Raw genomic sequence first — 23654 nt, 5'->3', positions numbered from 1 at the left:
ACGCCGCCCGCTGTCACCTAGCTACAGCGGGGAGTGTCCAAGGCCAGGGCTCCCGGTTTCGCAGCGTCGTGCTCAGCCGATACGTAAAAGCGACGACGGCGGCGGCGTGACGTAGAGGTGCGGCCCTGTCCGCGCAGAGAGGAGCCCGAGGCGGCAACGGGGCCATCGCTGGCACCAAGCGCACAGCTACCCATCTCGTATGGAGGGGTAGCTGGTGGTGCTCGATAACGTCCGCGCAGACAAGGGGAAAAAGGCTATCGAGCTGCTCCCGCTCGCGGTTGCTCAAGGTGCGCCACAGGTGCTGCCGCACACCGACGGAGGACGACCCGCCCATGGCGAGGAAGGCGTCGCTACAACGCTTCATGGAGATGCGCAAGGGACGAGTCGCCATGCTCTCCTTGCCGTCGCTGCCGTGCCGACCCTGGCACCGCTTTGCTGCGACCCTTCGACCGTTCACTCACTCACGCCAAGTCTCCATCAGTCACATGCCTTGTCGTTGACGCCGTCATGTTGTTCGGCCGGCTTCGATGCCAGCAGGGAGATCGGCGTGCATGTCATTGCATTCCTGACCATCAGCGCCTGCGGCCTTATCGAGCTGTGCCTCGTGCCATTCAAGCACGACTGCACGAGGAGGCCTCGGTTGCAACCTTTGGAAGGAGCAGGAAGGCGTCCCTGAGTGGCTCGCCGGTCACGCGCCGTGGTTCGTGGTGCACTGGTGTACACGAACATGAACTATGATAGCATCACGGTGATGACGAACTCGCAGCTGCCAGCTGCTCAAGTTCGCCTGGGGTCTGGGCCTTCCCTCTGGCCGACAGTGGGTACCCATTCGTGTGAACATCCGTCCGGACCTAGTCAAGGGTGACTCCGCCGTGCTGCCACCAGAGTTCGTGTCCGCCGTCGAGAGCCGCGTGCTGCTGACTAGTGTGCACAGGAGGCGGTGCTCCAGCACGAGGCAGCTAGCTGCATCGGCGACAGAGCGCTCTCATGCGGCGGCGGCATTCAGCGCGGCTTTGGGCGTGGCAACATGGCGTTTGTGTTGGCGGCGTGGTCGGCGACGTACACGGTGCAGCTATGGTGCGGGTTGGGACTTGGGAGTTGGGACGATGCCGCCAACTTACGTGACTGCAAACTCCCTAGCCCGGCCACCTAGGGAGCAGCGCGTACCACCGAGACAAGGGAAGGTGTGGCCGGCTCAGCTAGTGGAATTTGGTGCCAAGGAAGCCAACGAACAAGAAACGGACGATGGGCATAGCAGAGGCGGCAGAGCAAGGAACAATAGCGCAATGCAACGGCCGGAAAAAAGAGCATGTGCCCTCACACCACAATAGCATCCGATGCCAGCTAGGACTGCCACCTAATCAAAACCGGGTACAAAACCACTATGAGGGGTTAAATATCTGGTTTTCAAAAGTTTAGGGGCCCTTTGGATTGCAGGGGAACAAAGGAATTTTGGAGAATTGAGTTTCCTAAGGATCGATTCCTACGTGGCTCTTTGGTTCACAGGGAAAGTAAAGGAAGAATTCCTTAGGATTCCATTCCTGTGGCCTATTTTATAGGAAACGAAGCATGAGCTCTTGAATCAGTGAGTAGTTGCTTCTCACGCAACTTATTGACCAAAACTTGGAAAACACTAACTTCCATTCGGAAGTTCCTTTTACTTAGGCTCTCGTGGCCTGTTAAGATTTCATGAACACGCTCAGCTCCCGACAGTTTTGATGTATGTATGAGATTCTTACTAGATGATGGCTGTGATGATTCTTGTATTGTAGGGAGAACAAACAACATGAACTCATCTTCATTTTGTGATCGTCGTCGATAGTTTGGATCCATGACTAACACAATGGAAAACCAACTAGGGATACTCAAATATGTTGCAGGTTCACTTTACAGATGTTTACCACCTAATATATAGTAGAGACCAAACAAGTAACTAAGTTGTCCATCCGTACATAAAAAAATGTTCATATATAGGATTAAGTCTACTTTTGGCCCCACAACTATTGCATCGGTCTAATTTTAACCGTCAACTATAAAACCGTCTAGTATCGGTACCCCAACTGTTAAAACCGTTCACTTTTAGTACCTAGGCGGGGGCAAGGCTGTTTTGACCGACGTTGAGCGGTTTTGACACGCAACCTCCATCTCAGTGACATGTGGGGCCCACGCGTCATCGACTCAATCCCTCCCTCTCCATCCTCACGGCCATGGCCTCGCGCTCCTAGACGCCGACGAGGAAGGCGGCCGCGGTAGCACACGCGCGGTCCGCGAGCGAGCCGTGCCACCCGGCGCTCGCGCGCCTCCATGGCACCGTCCGCGCGCTCAGGGCATGGTGCGACGCCGGCGGAGCCTCCTCCTCCGGCCACAGCCTCGCGCTCCTGGACGCCGTCCTGGCTACGCTTGGCGACCTGCTGGCCACGCCGCGGGCCGCGGAGGCCCTCCACGACGCCGCCGCCGCCGACGACCTAGACCTCGAGCTGATGCCTCACCGGTACGGAGGCCGAGGCGGTAGCACAGGCACAGCGGCTACTGTGACTGCGAGGTGGGCGTGTCGGCCGCCGCCGCCACCATCGGCGGGCCCACGAACAGTTCGAGGTTCAAGTCGGGGCACCGTGGCTCCACCGCATTGCCGCTGCTGTCGGTGCTGCTGCTGCCGTCGTCGTCGAATGACGACTCCACCGGCGCTAGCGGCTTCACGGCGAGCTTGATGGGGGCGGGACGACGATGGGGTGTAGCAGCGTCGCCGCCGCCCTGTGGTGCGCGGCGGCATCGGGAGACGCGGCGGCGTCGGCGCCGAGCGCGCGGTGCGTCTGCTTGTTGATCCCGCGGGCTAGGATCTTGTGCTTGATGTGCGTGTTCCAGTAGTTCTTGATCTCGTTGTTCGTCCGGCCCGGGTGGCACGGCTCGCTCGCGCGACCGCCTTCCTCCTCGTCGTCCAGGAGCGTGAGGCCGTGGCCGTGAGGATGGAGAGGGAGGGATTGAGTCGATGACGCGTGGGCCCCACATGTCATTGAGATGGAGGTTGCGTGTCAAAACCGGTCAACGTCGGTCAAAACAGCCTTGCTCCTGCACAGGTGTTAAAAAGTGAACGGTTTTGACAGTTAGGGTACCGGTACTAGACGGTTTTGTAGTTGAGGGTTAAAATTATACCGACACAATAGTTGAGGGGCCAAAAGTGGACTTAATCCTCATATATATTTGCAGAAATTGAAATTCAGTTATGAGACTTGTGACTTACCAACCGAAGTGTCTGTGCCTGCTTTATCACCGGCCAGATTTGGAGAGGAGCTAGCTGTATATGAAGAAGGCTTTCTTGTGGTGTTTTGTGACTCAACAGATGTGGAGATGAGCTACTTGGTCTCTTCAGGATGCAAATGAGAAGGCTGCATTTGTATGCAGATCTCTTGATGTGCTTTGGAGCTGACCTGATGGTGTTGGGGCTACTAACGAATGCAGACCAGCAAAGAACTGATTGCTTGGAGAGGACCTGATGGTGTTGTGGGCTTGGAGCTTCTACGGATTGCAGATCAGCAAAGAACGTGTGTGTGTATGTGTATGTGTATATGTATATGTATATGTATATGTATATGTATATGTATATGTATATGTATATGTATATGTATATGTATATGTAGTTTGGCACTTGTAGTAACGGCTAGCACATGTGTGTAACGGCTAGCTTTGCTTTCAATGCTGTGGAGTTCATATTTAAAAACTGGGTGTAGCTGCCATTTCCTGTGTTTCACTGAGCTCTTGCCAAAGGGCATCTCATGTAACTTTCCTTTGTTTTCAATTCCATAGGATTTGAGAAGTAATGTGATCTCAATTTCTGAGTTTTTTCTTTTCCTAGCCTTTACCTATCATGTAATCTAAAGGGGCCTTAAGGTGTGGAAAATCTGGTTTTATAGGTTGACGAGTTCAGTAGACAATTTTTTTTTTAGCCTAGACTCCTAGTGTATAAGTTGTAGTATCTGTACTCTACACAACACACTCACACCACCACACACGCACACCCTTAGAAGCTACAACCTATACACCTCAAACGTCCTTCTAAAAATCACCAAAACCACACGAGCCTCATAGACGACAAACACGTCGTAGTTCCATTGTAGCACTACGCAAGTATCCAGAACCTGCAAAATCATTTATTGGGAACAAATCCCACGATGAGAAATCACTGAACCTAGCGGCGCTCGAACTCACGACCGGTGCCTTCCACACGGGAGAGCTAGCCAAACGTGAGGAGGCTATATAGACTTTTTTTCAATAAAAAAAAGTTGAGAGATGCCTCAAGTCATCACAATTCACAAATCAGAGCTGTACAGAGAGTAGGTGAAACTGACAAACATTGGGAAGATGGCGACAAAGAAATGCAAGCCTCTGGTCTACTAGGCGGGCATCGCCGTCGGCAAACCGAGGCCACAGGATTAGGCGATTAGAAGCTTCTCCGAACTCCCCTCTCGTGCTGCCGCGTCTCCTCCTCGTCCTCTCCAGTGTCCAGGTAACCCCCCTGCCGCCATCTGCTGCTCTTCTTCTTCTCCAAGATTTGCAAGTTCTTGACTGCACACAGCACTATCCAATCCCCCTGATTTCTTTCACTCTGAGAATACCACATCCGATTTTGGTCGAATTATTCAGCATTGAAGATAAAGAAGATAAGATATAGTTCCCAATTGCTGACCATGTCTGTGGAATCCATCGTATTGGCGTTGACGTTGCAGCTAGGTCATGGCGTCCACCGTCTCCTTCTCCCCTGCCAACGTTCAGATGCTCCAGGCTAGGAGTGGCCATGGCCATGCGGCCTTTGGGAGCTGCTCCGCCGTCCCAAGAGCCGGGCCAAGGCTGCGCTCCACGGCCATCAGGGTCAGCAGCGAGCAGGAGGCGGCGGCCGCCGTCAGGGCGCCGTCCGGGAGGACCATCGAGGAGTGCGAGGCCGACGCCGTCGCTGGGAAATTCCCTGCTCCCCCGCAGCTGGTTAGGCCAAAGGCCCCTGAAGGAACACCGGAGATCAGGCCCCTTGTATGCATTCGATGGGTTTCCTACTTTCCTCACTGAATTCTGTGTGTTCTTACTGTAACTGCAAAATCCTGATTTGTGTATATACATATTCTTCTCCCCATGTGTAATTTAGGACATGGCAAAGCGCCCCCGTCGCAACCGGAAATCGCCTGCTCTTAGGGCTGCATTCCAGGAGACAAGCATCTCGCCTGCCAATTTTGTGCTCCCATTGTTTATCCATGAAGGTTGGTAGTGGAATTCACTGACATGAGTGTTCAACACAATTCAGATTTGATATATCGGATTTGCTCTGTGATGATCTGTAGGAGAAGAAGATGCTCCTATCGGAGCTATGCCAGGGTGCTATAGGCTTGGGTGGAGGCATGGGCTGCTTGACGAGGTATTGAAAGCATGAGATCATGAATGTGTATTTGTAATGTTGTTTTCAATGAATTTTCTGTATACAGAAATATATATGCATTTTGCTGCTTGGATCAATAGTATTAAGTAACTCTTCAAACCGATGGTATATGCAGGTTTATAAGGCCCGCGATGTTGGTGTTAACAGTTTCGTGCTCTTTCCTAAAGTTCCTGATGCATTGAAGGTCTATTAACTAATATAACAAATTTCTTACTTGTTTGTGTCTTATATAGAGTAGCTTACACTCTTGTTTCCCTCCAGTCTCCAACAGGAGATGAAGCGTATAACGATAATGGTCTGGTTCCACGTACAATCCGCTTGCTCAAAGACAAGTTCCCTGATATTGTAAGCTTATGTACCCCTCATTCAATGTCTGGCTTGCGTCATAGTTCCTTATATCTTTCCTTAAACTCATATGACCACTAGGTTATATACACGGACGTTGCGTTAGACCCTTATTCATCTGATGGTCATGATGGTATTGTGAGGGAAGATGGTAAGAAAGATGGCCCCTTTGTTCTTATCTTGCACATATGGTCGTGTCCATTGGCTGCATATTGATCTTGTTACTCCAAAAAATACTTTAGTGTCAAAGAAATTTCACAGGCTTATACTGAAAACTTAGTTGCTTAAAACTGTTCACCTTTTCCCTGAAGATGCTGTACACAATATATTTTCAAGTCTCCATACATTGTCTACAGTAGCATTGTCAGAATTACTTTTTCCAGGAGGCCTTATGCCTTAGTGCCTGATATTGGTCACTAGAAGTTAGTTTGTACTTTGTAACATGTTTTGTGCTTTTTGTTTGCCTAGCTGAAACCACTTCTTGCTGCTCTTATTTTTCAGTCGACTTCAGTATTTCTCTTTCATGGAGTAACTGTTAAGAAGCACTAGTCGATATGTCAGTTTGGTTTTCTGTATTATATGTTGCATAATGATGCTTGAGTTTGAATTTTTGTTACTTAATGATTTTTCTCCTGGATGAGATATTAGACAAGTCATAATAAATCTCCAAAAATGAACTTTGTTTTCTCCAGCTAATCATTGACTTGTTTGTGTCCTGCATCAGGAGTAATTATGAATGATGAAACAGTTTATCAGTTGTGCAAGCAGGCTGTTTCACAGGTTCATCTCATCTCTTGATTTTATGTCTGGTCACATATACATGCTAGTTTTTTTTCACACTAAAATTCTCCATATAAATAGGCTCGTGCTGGTGCTGATGTTGTCAGCCCTAGTGACATGATGGATGGGCGTATTGGAGCACTTCGCTCTGCTCTGGATGCTGAGGGTTTCCATGATGTCTCCATTATGTCCTACACTGCAAAGTATGTTTCTGCTCTTCTTGTCACCATGTCATCTCCATGCCCCCACATTCGCCATCCTGTTATGTTTCTTTAGTTTGAACCCAAATGATGCATCTGTAATGTATGTTTTTGCAGGTATGCCAGTTCATTTTATGGCCCATTCCGAGAAGCTTTAGATTCAAATCCAAGATTTGGAGATAAGAAGACGTATGGAACTTGCACCAAAGATGCTATTTCCATCTAGTAAACAATTTAATTGCTTTGGTATTAAATGTTGGCTTTCTTTTTAATCTGAAGTTATCAGATGAACCCAACCAACTACAGAGAAGCCCTCATAGAAACCGCAGCGGATGAGGCAGAAGGAGCTGACATTCTGCTAGTAATGCTCCTGCTGTATAGTGGCTTGTTATGAAGATAAGAGTTTATATGTGTACATCTATAACCATGGTCCTTATTTGACAGGTGAAACCGGGATTACCATACTTGGATATCATCCGACTTCTTCGGGATAATTCAGCCCTACCGGTTGCTGCTTACCAGGTCAGTTCATTGGCTCACCCATGCAATTCTGAAGTTCTCCCCTTCATTTGGTCAAAATGTTCACGTTCCTTGTATGGTGCCAACTGCCAATGCTATTGGTCTATCCAATCGTCTATCATCTAGCATTGGCACTGTACTACATATCAAATCATCTATGGCACTGTACTACATATCAAATCATCTATGGCATTCTGTCTTTCCAATTTCTGGACACCTGGCTTTTCAATCCCGTGTTCATTGCCTTAGAACCTCTCTTGTTATCTTGTTCAGATCAGATTGCACATAAATTATCCGGTGCTTGCTTCAAACAGCATCAGTTAAGGCTGTGTTTAGTTTGCGAAATGAAATTTTTTTAATGTCACATCGGATGTTTTGGGGATGTCGGAAGGGGTTTTCGGATACTAATAAAAAAAACTAATTACATAGCTCGCCTGGAAACTGCGAGACGAATTTATTAAGCCTAATTAATCCATCATTAGCGCATGTTAGTTACTGTAGCACTTATGGCTAATCATGGACTAATTAGTCTTAAAACATTCGTCTCGCGATTTCCAACCAAACTGTGCAATTAGTTTTTTTTTCGTCTATATTTAATACTCCATGCATGTGCCGCAAGATTCGATGTGATAGTTTGGGGTGAAAATTTTTGGGAACTAAACCAGGCCTAAATCATTTTGAGAATGATCAGTTGAACAAAGTTAACTGTAGTTTGCTACTATGTAAACCAGTGCTCTGCCACTCTACTATACATCTGGGCACATGCAAATGGTGATTGAAGTTAACTTTAGTTGTCCAGCAAACATGAACAAGGTTCTTTCTGCTGATACAACTACAAGCAGAACCAGCAAGTCATATGAAACCTGTCCTTGCTTTGTCTATATCCCATGTATTTCATTTTTCCTGTCCTGTGTCCTGTGTCCTGTGTTTGTATATCTAATCGCTGTCTGGAAATGCATGTGTTATCAACTCTCTTTTTTTAACTTGGCACCAACAAAAGCGTACTTGGTGGGGGCTTCCAATTACTACTACTGTACTACAGACAGCAGTTAATGCTGATCATCTGCTAACCCCCACCAAAGTTTTCAGTTACTGGGCACACTCTTCCGAGACAGGAGCTTTTCATACGTTAATAAATGCTCCATGTGTCAGATTAAATTACCTTCTCTGAAATGCTTTGCTCGCCACTCGCCTAGTACTAATCCTGCCGTCCTCTTCCTCTTGCTCGTGCAGGTCTCCGGCGAGTACTCGATGATCAAAGCCGCGGGGGCGCTGGGCATGGTCGACGAGCAGAAGGTGATGATGGAGTCGCTCATGTGCCTGCGGCGAGCCGGCGCCGACGTCATCCTGACCTACTTCGCGCGTCACGCCGCCGCGGTGCTGTGCGGCATGGGGCCCAAGTAGTCAAGTAGAGGTCCGCCATTCCTGCACTGCATGCCATTGTGTAGCTGAGTTGCCTAGCAAGTAAGTGGCTTTATCGTGCGAGGGTGTGTTTGGGGCCGGGCCTTGGATTGTAGGAGGCCTGGGATTCGAATAATTTGCGCCGGGAGATAGCTGTGCAGAACATTTTCGAATTGCCATCTGGATTTCATTTCCCAGTACTAATCTTGCGCGTGCTGCCACTAAAAAATTTGAAGTTTGAACTTTGAAGCGATTTTGGACGGCTGGCAGGTCAGCGCCGGCGCACCCCCATCTGGCTACCTGAATGAACGAACAAGAATTGCAAGGGGGAGTGTGCACAGCATGTTGAAGGCGTCGCAGTCCCACATGATCCCACGAGGCTGGATGGACCCATCCTCCTTCCTCGGTTGCCGTAGGAAGCAACGGTGATCTGTCCAGCGCAGGCCCCGACGGCCGAACTCGCCTCACTCACAAATGGATGTGCCAGCGGCACGCAGCTGATCGGATCTCGAGTTGCCTGCACCGGCAACGAGGCAGACGCAGCTGCCGCGGCGAGACCAAAACGGAAGCAACAGCAGCCATGAGAGCGGATGAGCCTAGCTGTGAGCTGGCCTGCCATGGCCAGAAGATGGAGGGAAGGAAATGCAATGAAAGGGACAGTTCTCGTAGCGTCCCGCGAAACGTGCACGGACACCGAAGGATATATAAAAAGTTTTTCTGTTGAAAAAAAATGGAGCTCGAGCTCTACTCCCCAAGTTATGGCATTGCCAGCCACTAGTAGTTAATACTCGTACGATACGATACGATGATCATCGCCCGTTCATTCGATATGAATACGATGATCCGTTCCTCAAGCCTCGCCGGCCTTTCATGTGACCTTGTCGGGGTCGGCGGCCGCTGGCGGCCTGGCGCCACCGGAACGGAATGCCGCTGCCCTGGTCCTGCTGCCAGTTTTCCAATGGCACTCCAGTGGACTCCACTCTGTGTAGCGTACTTCCTCCTCTTCGTCCCCTGCACTGCTTGGTGCGTTGCACGCGTGGCCCATGGACTCCGAACTTTTTCGGCTTCGCTTTCCGCTTCTCATTACTCCGAGCACGGAGCGCCGGCACGGCGATGCGGTGCGGCGACGCGTCTGCCAGCCGGCAAAGCTCGTACGGATCAAAGTGTTACTGCTACCAATAAACAAATTCGCTTGCAGATGAGAGGCACGAACGAGCATGATACCATGATCATGGAGTGAAGAGCAAGATCGAGCTAAGCAACAAGGGTACTGCTGCTATTACTAGTAGAGAAAGGAGAAGAAAGAATCCGCGGAGCCTTTGAATCCAATCCGAATGATCGAACCAACCAACCTCGAAAGGGAAGCAAATTTAAAACTACTACAAGTGAGAAAAAAGCGGAGGGAGGAGGATGAAGAACCAACAGCTACAGTGCAAGATGTACTGATGCGTCATGGCGACTCGACTCTGTCTGTCATTGGCGGGTGCGCCGCCGGCGGCCGGTGGATCAGCACGCGGCTAGTTGCTCTTGTACGGCGTCGCAGGCGGCGGGGGCGACGAGTAGGACACACCGTAGACGGGCGGGAGCGGCGGTGGGGGCGACGAGTAGGACACGGGGTACACGGGCGGGAGCGGCGGCGGGGGCGACGAGTAGGACACGCCGTGGACGGGCGGCAACGGCAGGTTCCCCGCTGGGTCGGACGGTGGCGGCGGCGGGGGCATGCCGTGGGCGGGCGGGAATGGCAGGACGCCGCCGCTGCCAGGTGTTGATGGTGGAGAGCCGTGCTGGTTGCCGCCGTGGCCGCCTGGAGAACCACCACCTGGGGACGGAGGGTGGTAGCCGGGTGTCGTCGGCGGGAACGTTGAACCTGGCGTGCCCGGAGTCGTCGGCGTGGATGGCGATGACCCTGGCGTGCCCGGAGTCGTCGGCGTGGATGGCGATGACCCTGGTGCGCCCGGAGTCGTCGGCGGGTATGTTGAACCTGGCGTGCCCGGAGTCGTCGGCGTGGATGGTGACGACCCTGGTGCGCCCGGAGTCGTCGGTGGGTATGTTGAACCTGGCGTGCCTGGAGCCGTCGGGGTGGATGGCGACGACCCTGGCGCTCCGGGGGTCGTCGGCGGGAATGTCGAACCTGGGGTGCCCGGAGTAGTCGGTGTGGATGGCGATCCTGGTGTCCCCGGAGGGTATGCTGATCCTGGCGTGCCGGGAGCCGTTGGCGTGTGCGGCGGCCAGACGCCACCGGGATGCTCTGTGGGTGGTGGCACGCCCACAGGTTGACCCGACGGTGCCCACCCGGACGACGGCGGCGGCGGCTGGTAGCCGGACGACGGCGTGGTGGAGCTCCCTGGCGGGGACGGGTACGACGGCGTGGTGGAGCCAGGCGGTGGCAGCGGCTGTGAAGGCCCGCCGGGACCCGACCCAGGCAGGCCAGACGTGGGCGGCGCCTGGCACTGCGCCGTCCTGCAGTCGAACGGCGCGGCCGCGGCGGCGCACTGCGGCGGCGGGCGCTGCGCGGGAGCGCCAGGGATGCAGTTCCACCTGCCGTCCGCCGTGGCGACGGCGCACCCAGGGCGAGAGGTGAAGAAGTTGTCCTCGTAGGTGAAGTTCCTGAGCGTCCCCTGCAGCACGCACACGGCCGGCGGCACGGGCCCCCTGAGCAGGTTCCCGGCCACATTGAGCTGCTGGACGGCAGCCATCCCACCGACGCTCGCCGGCAGCGGGCCCTGGAGGTGGTTCCCACTGACATCAAACACCGTGACCTTCCTAAGCAACCCGACCTGCGGCGGGACGCAGCCGGTGAGGTCGTCGTCGATGAGCACGATCTCATTGAGCGTGTCCGCCATCCTCCCAATCGACGGCGGGATACACCCGCCGAGACGGTTGTGCGCGAGCACCACCACGGACGCGGGGGAGTTGCCGAGGTTCCCCGGGATGGGGCCACGGAGGCGGTTGGAGTTGAGAATGATGGCGTCGAGCGGGCGGTCGAAGACCGGCGGCGGAATGGGTCCCTCGAAGTCATTGAACCTGAGGTCGAGGTACCTGAGCGCGGGGAGACCCAGGACGAGGGCGGGGAACGCGCCGACGAAGCGGTTGTTGCTGAGGTCGAGCTCGTGGAGGAGGCGCAGGCGGAGGAAGGTGTCGGGCAGCACCCCGCAGAAGCGGTTGGAGTTGAGGTGGAGCAGCGCGAGGTCGGGGAGGCCCAGGGGAAGGTCGGCCGGGATGTGGCCCGCGATGTCGGCGTGGTTCAGGTCGATCCCCGCCACGGCCAGCGCCCCGTCGGAGGGCCGCGGCGCGCAGTAGATGCCGTTGTAGGCGCACACGTTCGGGCCGACCCAGTTGGATGTGAAGTTGGACGGGTCCGAGAAGATGGCCGTCCGCTTCCACGCTTGTAGCGCCGCGTAAGCCGCCTGCAGCGCTGGGCTCGTCGGCGTCGGCTGCGCTGATGCGGTTGGCGCGAGGGTGAGGAGGAGGAGGGCGAGGGCGAGGAGGACGCGGCGCCACCCGCTGCCTCCGGCAGTGGAGGCGCGAGGAGCGGGGATCATGGCGGGCGGGCTGGCGGCCGCGGCGGTGGCGGCGCGCGCGCGGGGGTGGCGTGAGGTTTTTGGCGGGGGGCGAGGGGAGAGGAGAGGTGGTGGGGGGAGTGGAGTGGAGTGGAGGAGGCGGGCGGGTGGCAGTGGCAGGGCTGCGCGCGGTGTCCCTTGTCAGGGACGGGAAAGGGGGGCAAGTCACATGGCAAGGGTAAACGCGGAGGCGGGAGGTGTGCACGGGATGGCCGGCCTCGCGACGCGGTGCAGGTGCAGTACAGGAGCAGGACGGTCGGAGCTCGTGGCGCCCGCGTGGCCGGTGGCCGTTTCGCTTTTGTGGCTGGCTGGCTGCGGCTCTGTTCGGTTGCTCTAGACGGCTGATTTGTATACGGATTCGTTGGGAGAGAAAAATACGCCGGCTTATTACGAGGAACGCAACGGGGTCGACGTCGGCGTACTTGGGCTGGGAGTGACGTGGCTCCGCGGAGTCAACGTGGAACGGTCTGGCGCTCGGAGTCACCGCCGCCGTGGCCGTGCCCGTGTGCTCCAGTCCAGCGTCGGCGTGCATGGACGGGACGGTCGCGTCGCGTGTTGGAGACCGACAGATGCACTGCAATGCCACGGTGATGCCGTCACTCGTCACCGCCATTCGGCACACTCCACGCTGCACTGCACTACGGTGAGTCGGTACTCCAAACGCAAACTCGCAAGTTCAGAAGTTGGTTCCAGCTCGTCATCGTATTCGTCTTCGAACTTTCACTAAAAAAATTACTCTCTCTGAACATCTCCCGCCCGCGAAGTGATTAGTAAGCAGTAATTAATGGCGGGGCTTTGTAATGTGCACCGCGCGCGCGTGCACTCGAGAATCTCAAGGCCACCGGTGCTGGACTACTCGAGTTCGAAGTCTCCGGTTCCGAGCCGAAGCTTCTGCGCTCATCACACCACCACTCCTACCATGAAGCACGCACGCATGCATGTAGCTAGCCTGGTCAACAGTTCAGTTTCGTGCGTGTTGCCGCCGACAAGGTAACGTACAAACGCCGGTGGCCAGCCAGCGGTAACCTCTGCTAACCGCTGCACGTCTGAATGATCCCTCGTTTCGTTTGGTTTTCGTTTTGCTTGTGAGCTGAGCTGCGAGACTGGCAGACTGTAGAGTGTAGTAGAACCGTCCGTTTCTGGTTCTTTGACAGCTTCTGCATTTTCGGTGCATTCAACTCAGTAGGAATAGGTGGCCGGAAACGGCAATCAATTAACCTCTGGTCTGGCGCTCTGTAATGTAGCGTTGCCCCGCCCATGCTCTGACGGCCAATTGCCACTTTGGCGTGTCCTCCGGTGTCAGTGCGTCGTGCCCGTATTCAGACTGGGAGGCGCGGGCCCATGTGTCTGTCGGTCACAGGCAGTGGGGGAGTGCAGACGGTGACGAAGTGTTTTTTTTCTTTTTCTTTTTTCATTTATTTCTATTATATATTATATAGAGTGGAAGCAGACCACCCTTTTTTTGTAAACAAAAAGGCAGAGGAGACGTTGGTGGGCCGAGTGGCCGCAGGTCAGCCCATGCTCGATCGAGTACTACCAGTGACGGGCGGGCCAATCTATCAGCAAAAGGCCCATTCCGCGCCAAGGCACCGCTTCGCTTCCATATGCGCAGCCGCACTCCCAGTAGCAGCAGTACTAGCGTCCAGCCAGTGATTGTGCCAGCGGTTCGAAGCATCCCGTGCGTGGGGATGGGCAGGTATGGTGCCATAGTTCTGGAAACAAAGTCTAGAATGAAAACTTTTTAAGAATTGATTTCATCTTCGAAGGATGGAGTTCAAATATTGATGCATATATCTAGCTAGAAGTACTATAAATTTACCAGTCAGTAGACATGTTTAGTTTTTTAGCCTCCCGGTGACATTTGTAACTATATTTCGTTGAATAAATAAAGATAATGCTCCACTCAAAAAAAAAAAAAAAAAAAACTAGCGTCCGACCGTGCGCCGGGCGGGGGTCCTTGGCGCCGTTTCTCGTGTCCACAACCGTGCAACACTCCATTCCTCCGAGCTTCCCACACACACGCACGACGTCCACGCAGCTAAAGCAAACGGCTGTGGCAGGTGAGTCACATTGTAACATGTACAACACATAATCTACTTTTGAAACATTCAGATAAAGCTTTTACAACATGCGTCTGAAGAAAGATGAAACACTTGAAACATGCGTCTAAATCACTTGCGAGAACACCTAAAAACACTTGAAAAGTCGTTGCAAAACATATGCAACATCTTGACAAAAACACTTGCAACACATACGTGTGAAACATACGGAACATCCAAATAAAAACACTTGCAACATACGTCTGAAACATTTGAAACAGACGCTTGCAATATACGTGTATAGCCATTGCAACATATGTATATCCAGATCTACTTTTGCAACATCTATACAAAACACTTGCAACATACCTCTGAAACATCTGCAACAATTAAAACATACATTTGCAGCAGAGGGGGAGAGAACGAGGCCGGTCGATTCTGACCGTTAGGGTGGGAGCCGGCGGTGTGCGAGCACCACCAGCACTGGTCGCCCTCGTGGTTGCCCATTGGCTCGGCTGGAGATGACCTGAGGCGTCCTGGCACCTGTGTCCAGACACCATCGGCAGGGGCAGCGACAGCAGCTCGTGACAGCAACGCATCCTGACAGCGCTGGGTTAGGGAAGAGGCCAAGGAGGCACTGCGTGAACTGAGGGAGGAAACGACATGGTCGGCTTGGGTGGAGGAAGAAAGCAACAGTGGTGACGCGGGGTTCTGCTGCTGCCAGCGGACATAGGAGAGAGACCTGGAGATGGGGAGGGCGAGACGGAGCGGAGAGATAGAGAGACGAGTGAGGCTGAGTGGAAACCACGTCTGAACCGACGCAAGCGGACGAACGCCCGTGTTCGAGTATTTTTGTCCCAGTTCAGGCCTTGTTTGGACGTTATTGGATTCACTTCAATCCACATGTGTTGAGGTAGATTGAGGTGGAATTTAGTTCAAGTTTCACTCCAATCCACACCAACACATATGGATTGATGTGAATTCGAGTACATCTAAACAAGGCCTTAGTCACGTCCTTCCCCTCAAATTTGACTGCTTATGGGCCTATGGCAGCCGATCCTCAACTTCTAAAATCCCATTTTGGTCCTCGAACTTGGCTGACTATCAACTTCTATAATACTTGCTTTTGGTTCATGAATTTGGCTGCCTATGCCATCTCGGACCCTCAACTTCTAAACTACCTACTTTTGATCACTGAACTTTGTTTCGGATCTTGGAGGCTCCAAAAATGATCTAGCTCGCTTCGTAGGCTGACGTGCCATGTACAAAAAAAAAAAACAATACTGAATTTAGGACTGTAGCAAGCGACGAGGAGAAAGAACATCATCATTGCGGTATAATGCAAATGGCACAATGAAAAAAAAATGACAATGAAATTCTGAAGTTCTTCATGTCACAAACTGAGGCAGCACAAGAATGCTGAACAAAGAGAAGTTGTAGTAAAGTTGGGTCTGCAGCAGGCAACAAGGAGTAAAAAAATAAATAATAGGAAGATAAGACCTGAAGCCAAGTTCAGTGATCAAAATTAGGCATTTTAGAAGTTGGAAGACCGAGATGGTATAGCCAGCCAAATTCAGGGGCTAAAAGTAGGCATTTCAGAAGTTGGGGGACCGGAATGCCGTAGCCAGCCAAGTTTGAGGACCGGATGTGACTTTTACTTTTTTTAATGTACGGAGCGTGTCATTCTATACCTTCGGTGTCAACGATGTGTTTATGAGTTTCATGATCATAATTCGTCTTATTTCATCTCTGCTTTGTCCCAATTTCATGCGTAGATTCATAAACCACTCTAGGTGGAATTGTCTCAATTCCTTAACCACTTGCTCATCTTCCTTCTCTGTTTTATTCCAATTTCAGATAATACATTCATAAATTACCTCAATCCCCATCTATTCGGGTGAATTATGATGAAAAGTAATTAATTTCTATCACAATTCACTTCAACACACGTAGATTGACGCTGATAGAAATGCATCCAGATGTTTTTTTTAATATGGGCTTAACTTTGTCTAGGACCATGGTGGAGATGGTATTGGTAGTAAAGAAGAAAGCAACAATAGCAGTTCAATAGAACAGGATATTTAGGGTCTGATTGGTTTGCGACCAAAATTTACCATGTTATGGATTTGGCAAGCCAAAGTTAGGTAAAAAATTTGTCACGGATCTTGTTCGCTTGCTCGTAAACGATCGTAAATTTCCAGCCAGGAACAGTGTTTTTCTCTCACACCTAACCAGCCAGCAGTAAATAATCCACGATACGATACGGCCTCCCGAACAGGCTGTTGGTAAGCCAAATGCGAGAGATTAGCAAGTTTTGTTAGTAAACCAAACAATAGCCAAAATCATGGCTTGTCAAATCTTTGGCATGGCAAACCCATCAGCCCCTTAGTCTCTTTGGATCTTGAATCATCTTCCTTTCCCATTCCAATTTGTCCATTTCTAAGCTCGAGATCTTATCCTCTCTATCGTAAGGTCGTGTAAATCCATCCAGTTTGTACCGGTACTAATTATTTCTATGCCATGAATGGAGGGGTGTGCTAACATTGTTATTATCTGGCACAATTACACCTTAAGTTTGTTCAGCCGGCTACAAACATATGCATTGAAACATTCAGTTGATTGGCACGAGTCTATCATTTTGTACATCCATAAGGCTACAAACATATGCACTGAAACATTCATTTGATGGGCACGAGTCTATCATAACTACGATAGTTCTGATTGCTCCTTTCATCAGCTCCGAACCAGGCATATTAAGTGTGATTCAACTTTTAGAAAATGCTTCTACTGCCCAAAAAACAGAATGTCGACCAAACATGTAGAACTACAAGCTGCTTTCGTGTAGTACAATTTTCACAACACTTCGGACCCTACTTTTGGCTTTCAGCTTCAACTTTTTCAAATAGGTGGAAATAGACAAATATTTTATAGTTGTTTCAATAAAGATAAAGAGATAGGGGTAGGTTTCATAATCAAACAACCTATAGCTTTTTCACAGCACAACTCATAACAGCTTTTCCATAGCTACAGCAACTTTTTCAAGCCCATAGCTGAACCCAACAGACGCTAAAACAATAAAAACGAAATGTTGCTAGCCCTAAATGTGACGAAGTACATAGAGTTAAAAAAAAAGAAAAGGAAAGGAAAGGAAAGACTGTACTTCGGAGTATGTGATGCCGGATACAGCAAGTTTCTACGCTTCCTAATCAGCCTTTCAAGTGCATTTTATGTCCTCCAATTTGCTATGCTGTTATGGTCATCAACCTGTAACATATTTGAATAATGGAATCAGACATGTCAAGATTCTTTTTTTGATATGAAACAAAGCAAACCAGAGAAAACATGTACCATTGTACCTGGAGGAGAAATTGTAAGATGCTATCTCGACAACATGGAAGGAGACAGCGAAGCTAACTTGATAGTGCCTCCACGACATAGAATGTTCCTAAAACACATGACTGATGTGCCTCTGTGGCGGTTCACCTAGCGGAATCTGAAAAACACTTCATGTGAATTAAAAGCAGATATCTATTGCCCCTAAATATGATCGCATATGCAATAAAAATGTAGCAAGATCATAGTTCCGCTAGGCGCTCGCCTAGGCGCGACTAGGCTCTAGTCGGAGGGTGTCCGCCTCGCCTATGGGGGTAGGCGGACCCCTCGTCGGCGGCGGCGGTGGTGGTGGAGGAGCGCCTGGCGGAGGTCGTCGGTGGGGGAGGAGGAGCTGCGAGCGGCGGCGGGCGCTCGCGCGGGCTTGCGCGGGCGGCGGTGGTGGTGGAGGAGCGCCTGGCGGAGGTCGTCGGTGGGGGAGGAGGAGCTGCGAGCGGCGGCGGGCGCTCGCGCGGGCTTGCGCGGGCGGCGGTGGTGGTGGAGGAGCGCCTGGCGGAGGTCGTCGGTGGGGGAGGAGGAGCTGCGAGCGGCGGCGGGCGCTCGCGCGGGCTTGCGCGGGCGGCGGCGGGCGCGTGCGCGGGCGGCGGGCGCTCGGGCGGGCGCAGGCGCGGGCGGCGGCGGTGTGGGAGGAGGCGTGGATAAGGTGCGCTGGGCCGTTTTTAACGGTGGATAAGGTGGGTTGGGCCGTTTTTATGGGCCTTTCTTCTCTTTTCTCCCTGTTCCAGGACCATTGGTCTTCTATTTTTTCTTTTCTTTTAAGTACTTAAGTATGTATTAATAAATTTAAGTATGTATTGGAAAACGCCTAGGAAAACGCCTAGGAACGCCTAGGCGCGATTAATCCCGACTAGGCGCTAGGCAATGGGTCAGCGCCTAGATTCCGCCTAGCGCCTAGCTGAACTTTGAGCAAGATAGATAAGCAGGTTCCCATCAATAGTCAACATATAAGTATAACTAATTATGGATTTCCGTTGAGTAAAACAGCAACAAGGTTAATTCTTACCAAAATGAATTTATGTCCTAACATAGTACATAGGTCTCACAATAGTTCAAATTTTAGAAGAAAAAAAAAATCAAACATGAGAAATGCACATCAAACTAGTGCTCAGCAAGGAAAAGAAACTAAATACAGCTAGAGAGGAAGGTACATGCAAAAGATAAGAAAATCTTGCAAACGGTGCTGATTCAGAAACTAGAGGTAATTGCATATCATACACAATTGTACATCACATGCAACATGTGGGTGATCCGTGATTGACAACTGAATGGCTGGTCAATTATAAAACAGGCACAGGCATGTGCCATATCTGGATAGTACCATATCAGGATATCTATAGGCAAACAAGTTTAGAAATAAAACCATCAACATGGACCACGAGGAAGTATTCCATACCTCTCCAATTGACCATTTTTCCTTCAACCAGATACTATCATCCTGATTTTCATTTTTATTGTCCCTGTTGAATAAACATAGGGAGAAAATGGATATAAGCAACAAGAAAATTCACAATGTCGCATACAATAATTCCAAAGTTCACTAATCAAATCGACAAAAGCAAGCATATATAAATGATTCATGAACATTCAAGTCTGATTGGTTAATTTTAGAAAGTCCTTTGTGAGAAAGAGCAGCGCTTTCTCCATGACATCTACACAAGTACTGCATATTCACGGAATGAAAAAATAATACCCATTCATTATAGTGTTGGTCATTTTTTTTCTCCACCTCCCCCCTGCCCCCCACAACACACACAAAAGAAAAAGACATGTACTCAAGTTCTGCATATTACATACTCACAAGTTCAGCATACTCTGTGCATCTTATTGAAGGACTTACTCAACAGGAGCTTGGTTTGTGGCACTTGTAGGAGCCACAATTCCACTAAGTAAATCTTGTGACTGCCTATCAATGTCTCTGTGATGGCTAGAGGAAGGGGACTGCTGGTAGCTAGCATGAGGCTTTGGGAAATTGCCAACACTGGGCATGTTTGAGCCTTGCAAACTCCCAGATGACTGTTGTGATATCTGGCTTCCAAATGAACCTGTAAAATCCTATATAAGTTGAAATGGCAACCAAAAGCAATATGCAGAATCACATATTTCCTAAATTAAGAAAAAAATAAAAGAGAACAAAGAAAATGATATGCAGAACTGTCAGTGTCTAGTATGTTTATTTAATTCTGAGCCCATACTAGTGTCCATAAAGAGTCCAAGAGAGTTCCTGTTGAGTCCAACTACAACCTAAAAAAGTTGTATATAAGTTAATGTATGTGCTTCCTAAGGGATATACAGGATTATCCCCAAATCTTTAGGCATACATTAGCAACTAATCAAATGGTTAGTTCTTTATAAACGGATGCCAAAAAGTAACAAAGAGTCACGAATCAGAATGATTAAAGACCATCTAGACATGGATAGACACAATCACACAAACTATATTACTCATAATTGGATTGACCATGTACCAAATTCGTTGAATAAAGGGTAGCAGTGTAATTGCATGGATTAATCAATAATGCATACCTAAAACTCCAAATTTCATATCAGAACGGCCAAAAGTAGGTGTAGGAAATGCTGGATGGCTTGGCTGGTTAGATTGACCAAAAATACTATTGGTTGGGACTCCTGGTGTAGTTCTGCATGAGATAGCTCATTGAATTTAATACGGTACATGCACACAGAAACAGACTGATCAAAATGCATAATAATGTCTGTAGATTATTTTGAAGACCACTGATTTCTGATGGAATCATCAGTTTATCCAGCAAATTAACACTAAGGTTACTACTGCCCATCCTCCAAGATCAAGTGAATATTACCTGGACCCAGGTCCAATATTAGATGCTGCTCCAATTTGACTGAAACTACTAAACACTGGTGGTCCGTTATTTTGAGAAACCCCAAATGGTGAGTTATTTTTCACTTCAGGGAACGAAGCCACAGTTGGAAAGCTTGGAGTTTGTGATACCGATAGACGTGGATTGCTCAGAAAATTATTAAACTCTGTCAGCTTTGCATTTTGCAAATTTCTTTCACCCTCGACCTGAGGAAAGGAAACCAATGAATTGGAGTTTATTCTTGATAAAAATCCATCAAAGATCATAGTTATGATGACTAAACTATACAGTATGTCAGTATATAATAGAAACTAAAGTAAGTAGTGTTGTGTAGCTAAAAAAGGCACAACTCCAATTGTTCTCTGATAAATACCAGGTCATGTTGCTCAAGCAGGTACAGTTTGCATGCCTCTACCATTACAAAACCTAACAGGGATAAGAGACACACAGATACGATATCACAAACATTTGATAATATCACATGTGGTATTCATACAATTTATGATATATCATTTTCCATGGCCCTTGTAGGAATGTTTTATCACATATTTCAATGTGCAAGATCACATGCTTCAAACTGGAAAATTCCAATCAAATCAAAACTTGATAATGGGAAGAAAGTTGGGAGTGCTAAAGCTTACTATTGACTGCAGAGGATGCCCTTGCCTGCCTTCCTCATACGCTTTAGCTCTCAGCTCTTCAAAGCTAATATCCCCAGTGATGTCACAAGGACCACTAATGCAAACATAATACAAGAAGATGAGCGCAACTGCATTGAGGGAGGCAGAGGCCACTGGTTGAAGCACGATGAGTTACTTATTTACCTCCTGAGGTGAGCATAACACGTAAGCTTCCAGAGTGGAGTCTCATTCTTAAAATCCTCAGCAATCTGGTGTCTGCAAGACTCAGGATCTGTACAGGAGCTGGCAAAAAAAATCATAAAGTTGATGACTCAAATATAGCAAGGAGTAATCAAGCAGGATCAAAAGTACAGTGCTCCACAATCGCAGACTCACATGTGGGCTGTTGGTGGAGGCTGCGCCGCTTCCTGTTGCTTCGTCGGAGCTGAGGGGTCCCTTACCCACTTATTTTGAAATGGCTGATCCGACAAAAATCCATCAGTCACACACAAGAACACCCATTACACCATTACACAAGCTGAATTCCCCAAGTGAGAACAATTCATTAAAACAGATTACTTGTATCCATCAGACCAGACAAACCTTTGCCGGGCCAGGAGCGTTTCTGGACTGCGCAGCCGCACCGCCTTGTACTCCAAATCCAAACGGATTGGGCTTCTGCTGCTGCTGCTGGAACTGCGCACCGAAGGAAGACTGCTGCTGCTGCTGCCTGCTCCCAGAGCCGAACCCAAACGGGTTGGGATTCGCCTGCTGCTGCTGCTGAGAGCCGAACCCAAACGGGTTGGGCTTCGCCTGCTGCTGCTGCTGCTGAGAGGACGCGTGCACGAACCTGCACTGCGCTCCGTACTTGCAGCTGCACCATCCAGAACGTGAATGAAAACCACAGAACTACGCAAATTCGAGGTACGGGCATCCCGAGCGAGCAAAGCGACTGAACTGAAATAAAAGCGGAAGCAATGGCATGCCGCGGCAACGGAGAGGGGAGGAGAAGACCCCGTACCTGCCGCGCTGGAAGTTCCTGCAGAGCTCCTGCCGCCGGCTCATAGTCGGGAGCGGGGAGGTGGACCCGACCCGTGCGCTGGAGCTCAAGCTCTAGGGTTTCGTCCCCGCCCGCCGCCGCCACCTCCAACTGCAACCGCCTGCTCCTTCACGCCGCGCACGGAACTCGCGTGGACGCGACGCACGGCACGGGGCCTGGTAAAACTGGAGCAGCAGAAGGGAAGGGAGCCCCCCACTTTTCCTTCCACGCGGCGGCCGGCATGGCACGCGACGCGGGCGGACGCCGTCGGAGTCGGACTCGGGGGAGTCCTGCGCGACGTGGGCCGCGGTCGAATAATGGTCGGGTCCTCCCTGGGCCTCGGCCTGAGTGAGATGCAAGCGCTGGGCTGGGTGCCGCAGACCTGGTAAAGATCCGGCCTAGCCCGGGAGCAAGTGGGCCCATCGTATCTTCCTCCCCAGTCGCAGGCCCACTGGTGTAGTGCTGGCGATTCGGCATCCAGCGAGGCTGATCCGGGTGGCTGGCCGGTGGCCACAGGCCACAGCTCTCTACCTGGATTCCGCGAGGCCACGGTGCGCGCGCTCTTGTCTTGTGCCACTGCCACCGTCTCGCCGTCGCCTGAGCGAGAGCCGAGGCCACGCAGGCAGCCACCCGGGCCAGGGGGATGTCGGCGCCGGCGGCGCAGGCCGTGGTGGCATTGGCTCTCGCGGCCATCCTCTCGACGCCGGCGCCCCAGGCGGACACCTTCTCCAACGTCCCGCCCACGCTCTCAGGTGCGTGCGCTCGTGCGTGCAGATATGCTTCGCAACCTTTTGTGCATGCGTAGCGTAGGCGTGGCTGACGAGTTGGTGAGCAGGGGGCGACGGGAAACAGGAGCGGATCAAGCACCCCAGGTCGGCCAAGGCGCTGCAGTGCACGACCAAGTGCGTCGGCACCTGCATCCGCGGCGGCGGCGGCGCGCCCGGCGAGGGCCCCCTCAACGTCAGGAGGTAAACCAGCCGCCGAACCTGCACCGGCGGACGGTTACTGCCGGTGCGTACGTTTCACTTGACCTGGTCCATGTCGTCGTTCACGTTGGGTTTTTGTGTTGTGCCGCGCAGGCCCCTCGTGGTGTTCAAGGACGGCTTCCGCAGCCGGCAGTATTGGTGGGTACCTGCAGCTCCCTCTTCTTTCACAAACAGTGAGCTCAAGTCTGATCAGTTTGTTGTTCAATTAGCCTGATAGAGTGCTCGGATATCTGCAACGGCATCAAGGATGGGCAGGATGGACCCTGAGGCGACAGAGTAAGGGGGTGTTTAGATCCCTTCCAGTTTGGAAAATGGGCACTGTAGCACTTTCGTTTGTATTTGACAAAAATTGTCCAATTATGGACTATTTAGGCTTAAAAGATTCGTCTCGTCAATTACGGACAAACTGTGCAATTAGTTGTTCTTTTTACCTATATTTATTGCTCCATACATGTGCCGCAAGATTCGATGTGACGGGGAATCTTGGAAAATTTTGGATTTTGGGTGGGATCTAAACAC

At 50.8% G+C, this 23654-nt stretch overlaps 4 protein-coding genes across 4 annotated transcripts; 2 read left to right on the top strand and 2 right to left on the bottom strand.

Moving 5' to 3' along the window:
- Positions 1-4339: 4339 nt before the first annotated feature.
- LOC136526946 (delta-aminolevulinic acid dehydratase, chloroplastic-like) lies at positions 4340-8906 on the top strand. The gene is made up of 13 exons (XM_066519514.1): positions 4340-4501; positions 4722-5019; positions 5132-5243; positions 5325-5398; positions 5535-5603; positions 5681-5764; positions 5846-5915; positions 6489-6544; positions 6626-6747; positions 6862-6933; positions 7024-7105; positions 7189-7266; positions 8497-8906. Exons 2-13 carry the CDS (start codon positions 4729-4731, stop codon positions 8665-8667), a joined length of 1281 nt encoding a protein of 426 aa, XP_066375611.1. The 5' UTR covers positions 4340-4501; positions 4722-4728; the 3' UTR covers positions 8668-8906.
- Positions 8907-9896: 990 nt separating this feature from the next.
- Positions 9897-12363, bottom strand: LOC136526945 (leucine-rich repeat extensin-like protein 7). Its single transcript, XM_066519513.1, has one exon. The coding sequence runs from the start codon at positions 12204-12206 to the stop codon at positions 10182-10184; it is 2025 nt and encodes a 674-aa protein (XP_066375610.1). The 5' UTR covers positions 12207-12363; the 3' UTR covers positions 9897-10181.
- Positions 12364-17154: 4791 nt separating this feature from the next.
- On the bottom strand, positions 17155-22475 carry LOC136527909 (zinc finger CCCH domain-containing protein 46-like). Its single transcript, XM_066520767.1, has 11 exons — positions 22132-22475; positions 21714-21984; positions 21507-21589; positions 21315-21413; positions 21132-21225; positions 20473-20696; positions 20177-20289; positions 19491-19695; positions 19047-19110; positions 17620-17756; positions 17155-17527 (listed from the first exon to the last, which is right to left on the bottom strand). Exons 1-10 carry the CDS (start codon positions 22173-22175, stop codon positions 17709-17711), a joined length of 1245 nt encoding a protein of 414 aa, XP_066376864.1. The 5' UTR covers positions 22176-22475; the 3' UTR covers positions 17155-17527; positions 17620-17708.
- Positions 22476-22666: 191 nt separating this feature from the next.
- Positions 22667-23562, top strand: LOC136528373 (uncharacterized). Its single transcript, XM_066521332.1, has 4 exons — positions 22667-22901; positions 22985-23117; positions 23229-23273; positions 23345-23562. Exons 1-4 carry the CDS (start codon positions 22793-22795, stop codon positions 23400-23402), a joined length of 345 nt encoding a protein of 114 aa, XP_066377429.1. The 5' UTR covers positions 22667-22792; the 3' UTR covers positions 23403-23562.
- The last annotated feature ends 92 nt before the right edge of the window (positions 23563-23654 follow it).

The sequence above is a fragment of the Miscanthus floridulus genome, chromosome 19 (genome assembly GCF_019320115.1).
Source record: "Miscanthus floridulus cultivar M001 chromosome 19, ASM1932011v1, whole genome shotgun sequence".
NCBI lineage: Eukaryota > Viridiplantae > Streptophyta > Magnoliopsida > Poales > Poaceae > Miscanthus > Miscanthus floridulus.
The sequence above is the reverse complement of the archived record's forward strand: the minus strand, read 5'-3'. Positions and strand labels throughout refer to the sequence as shown.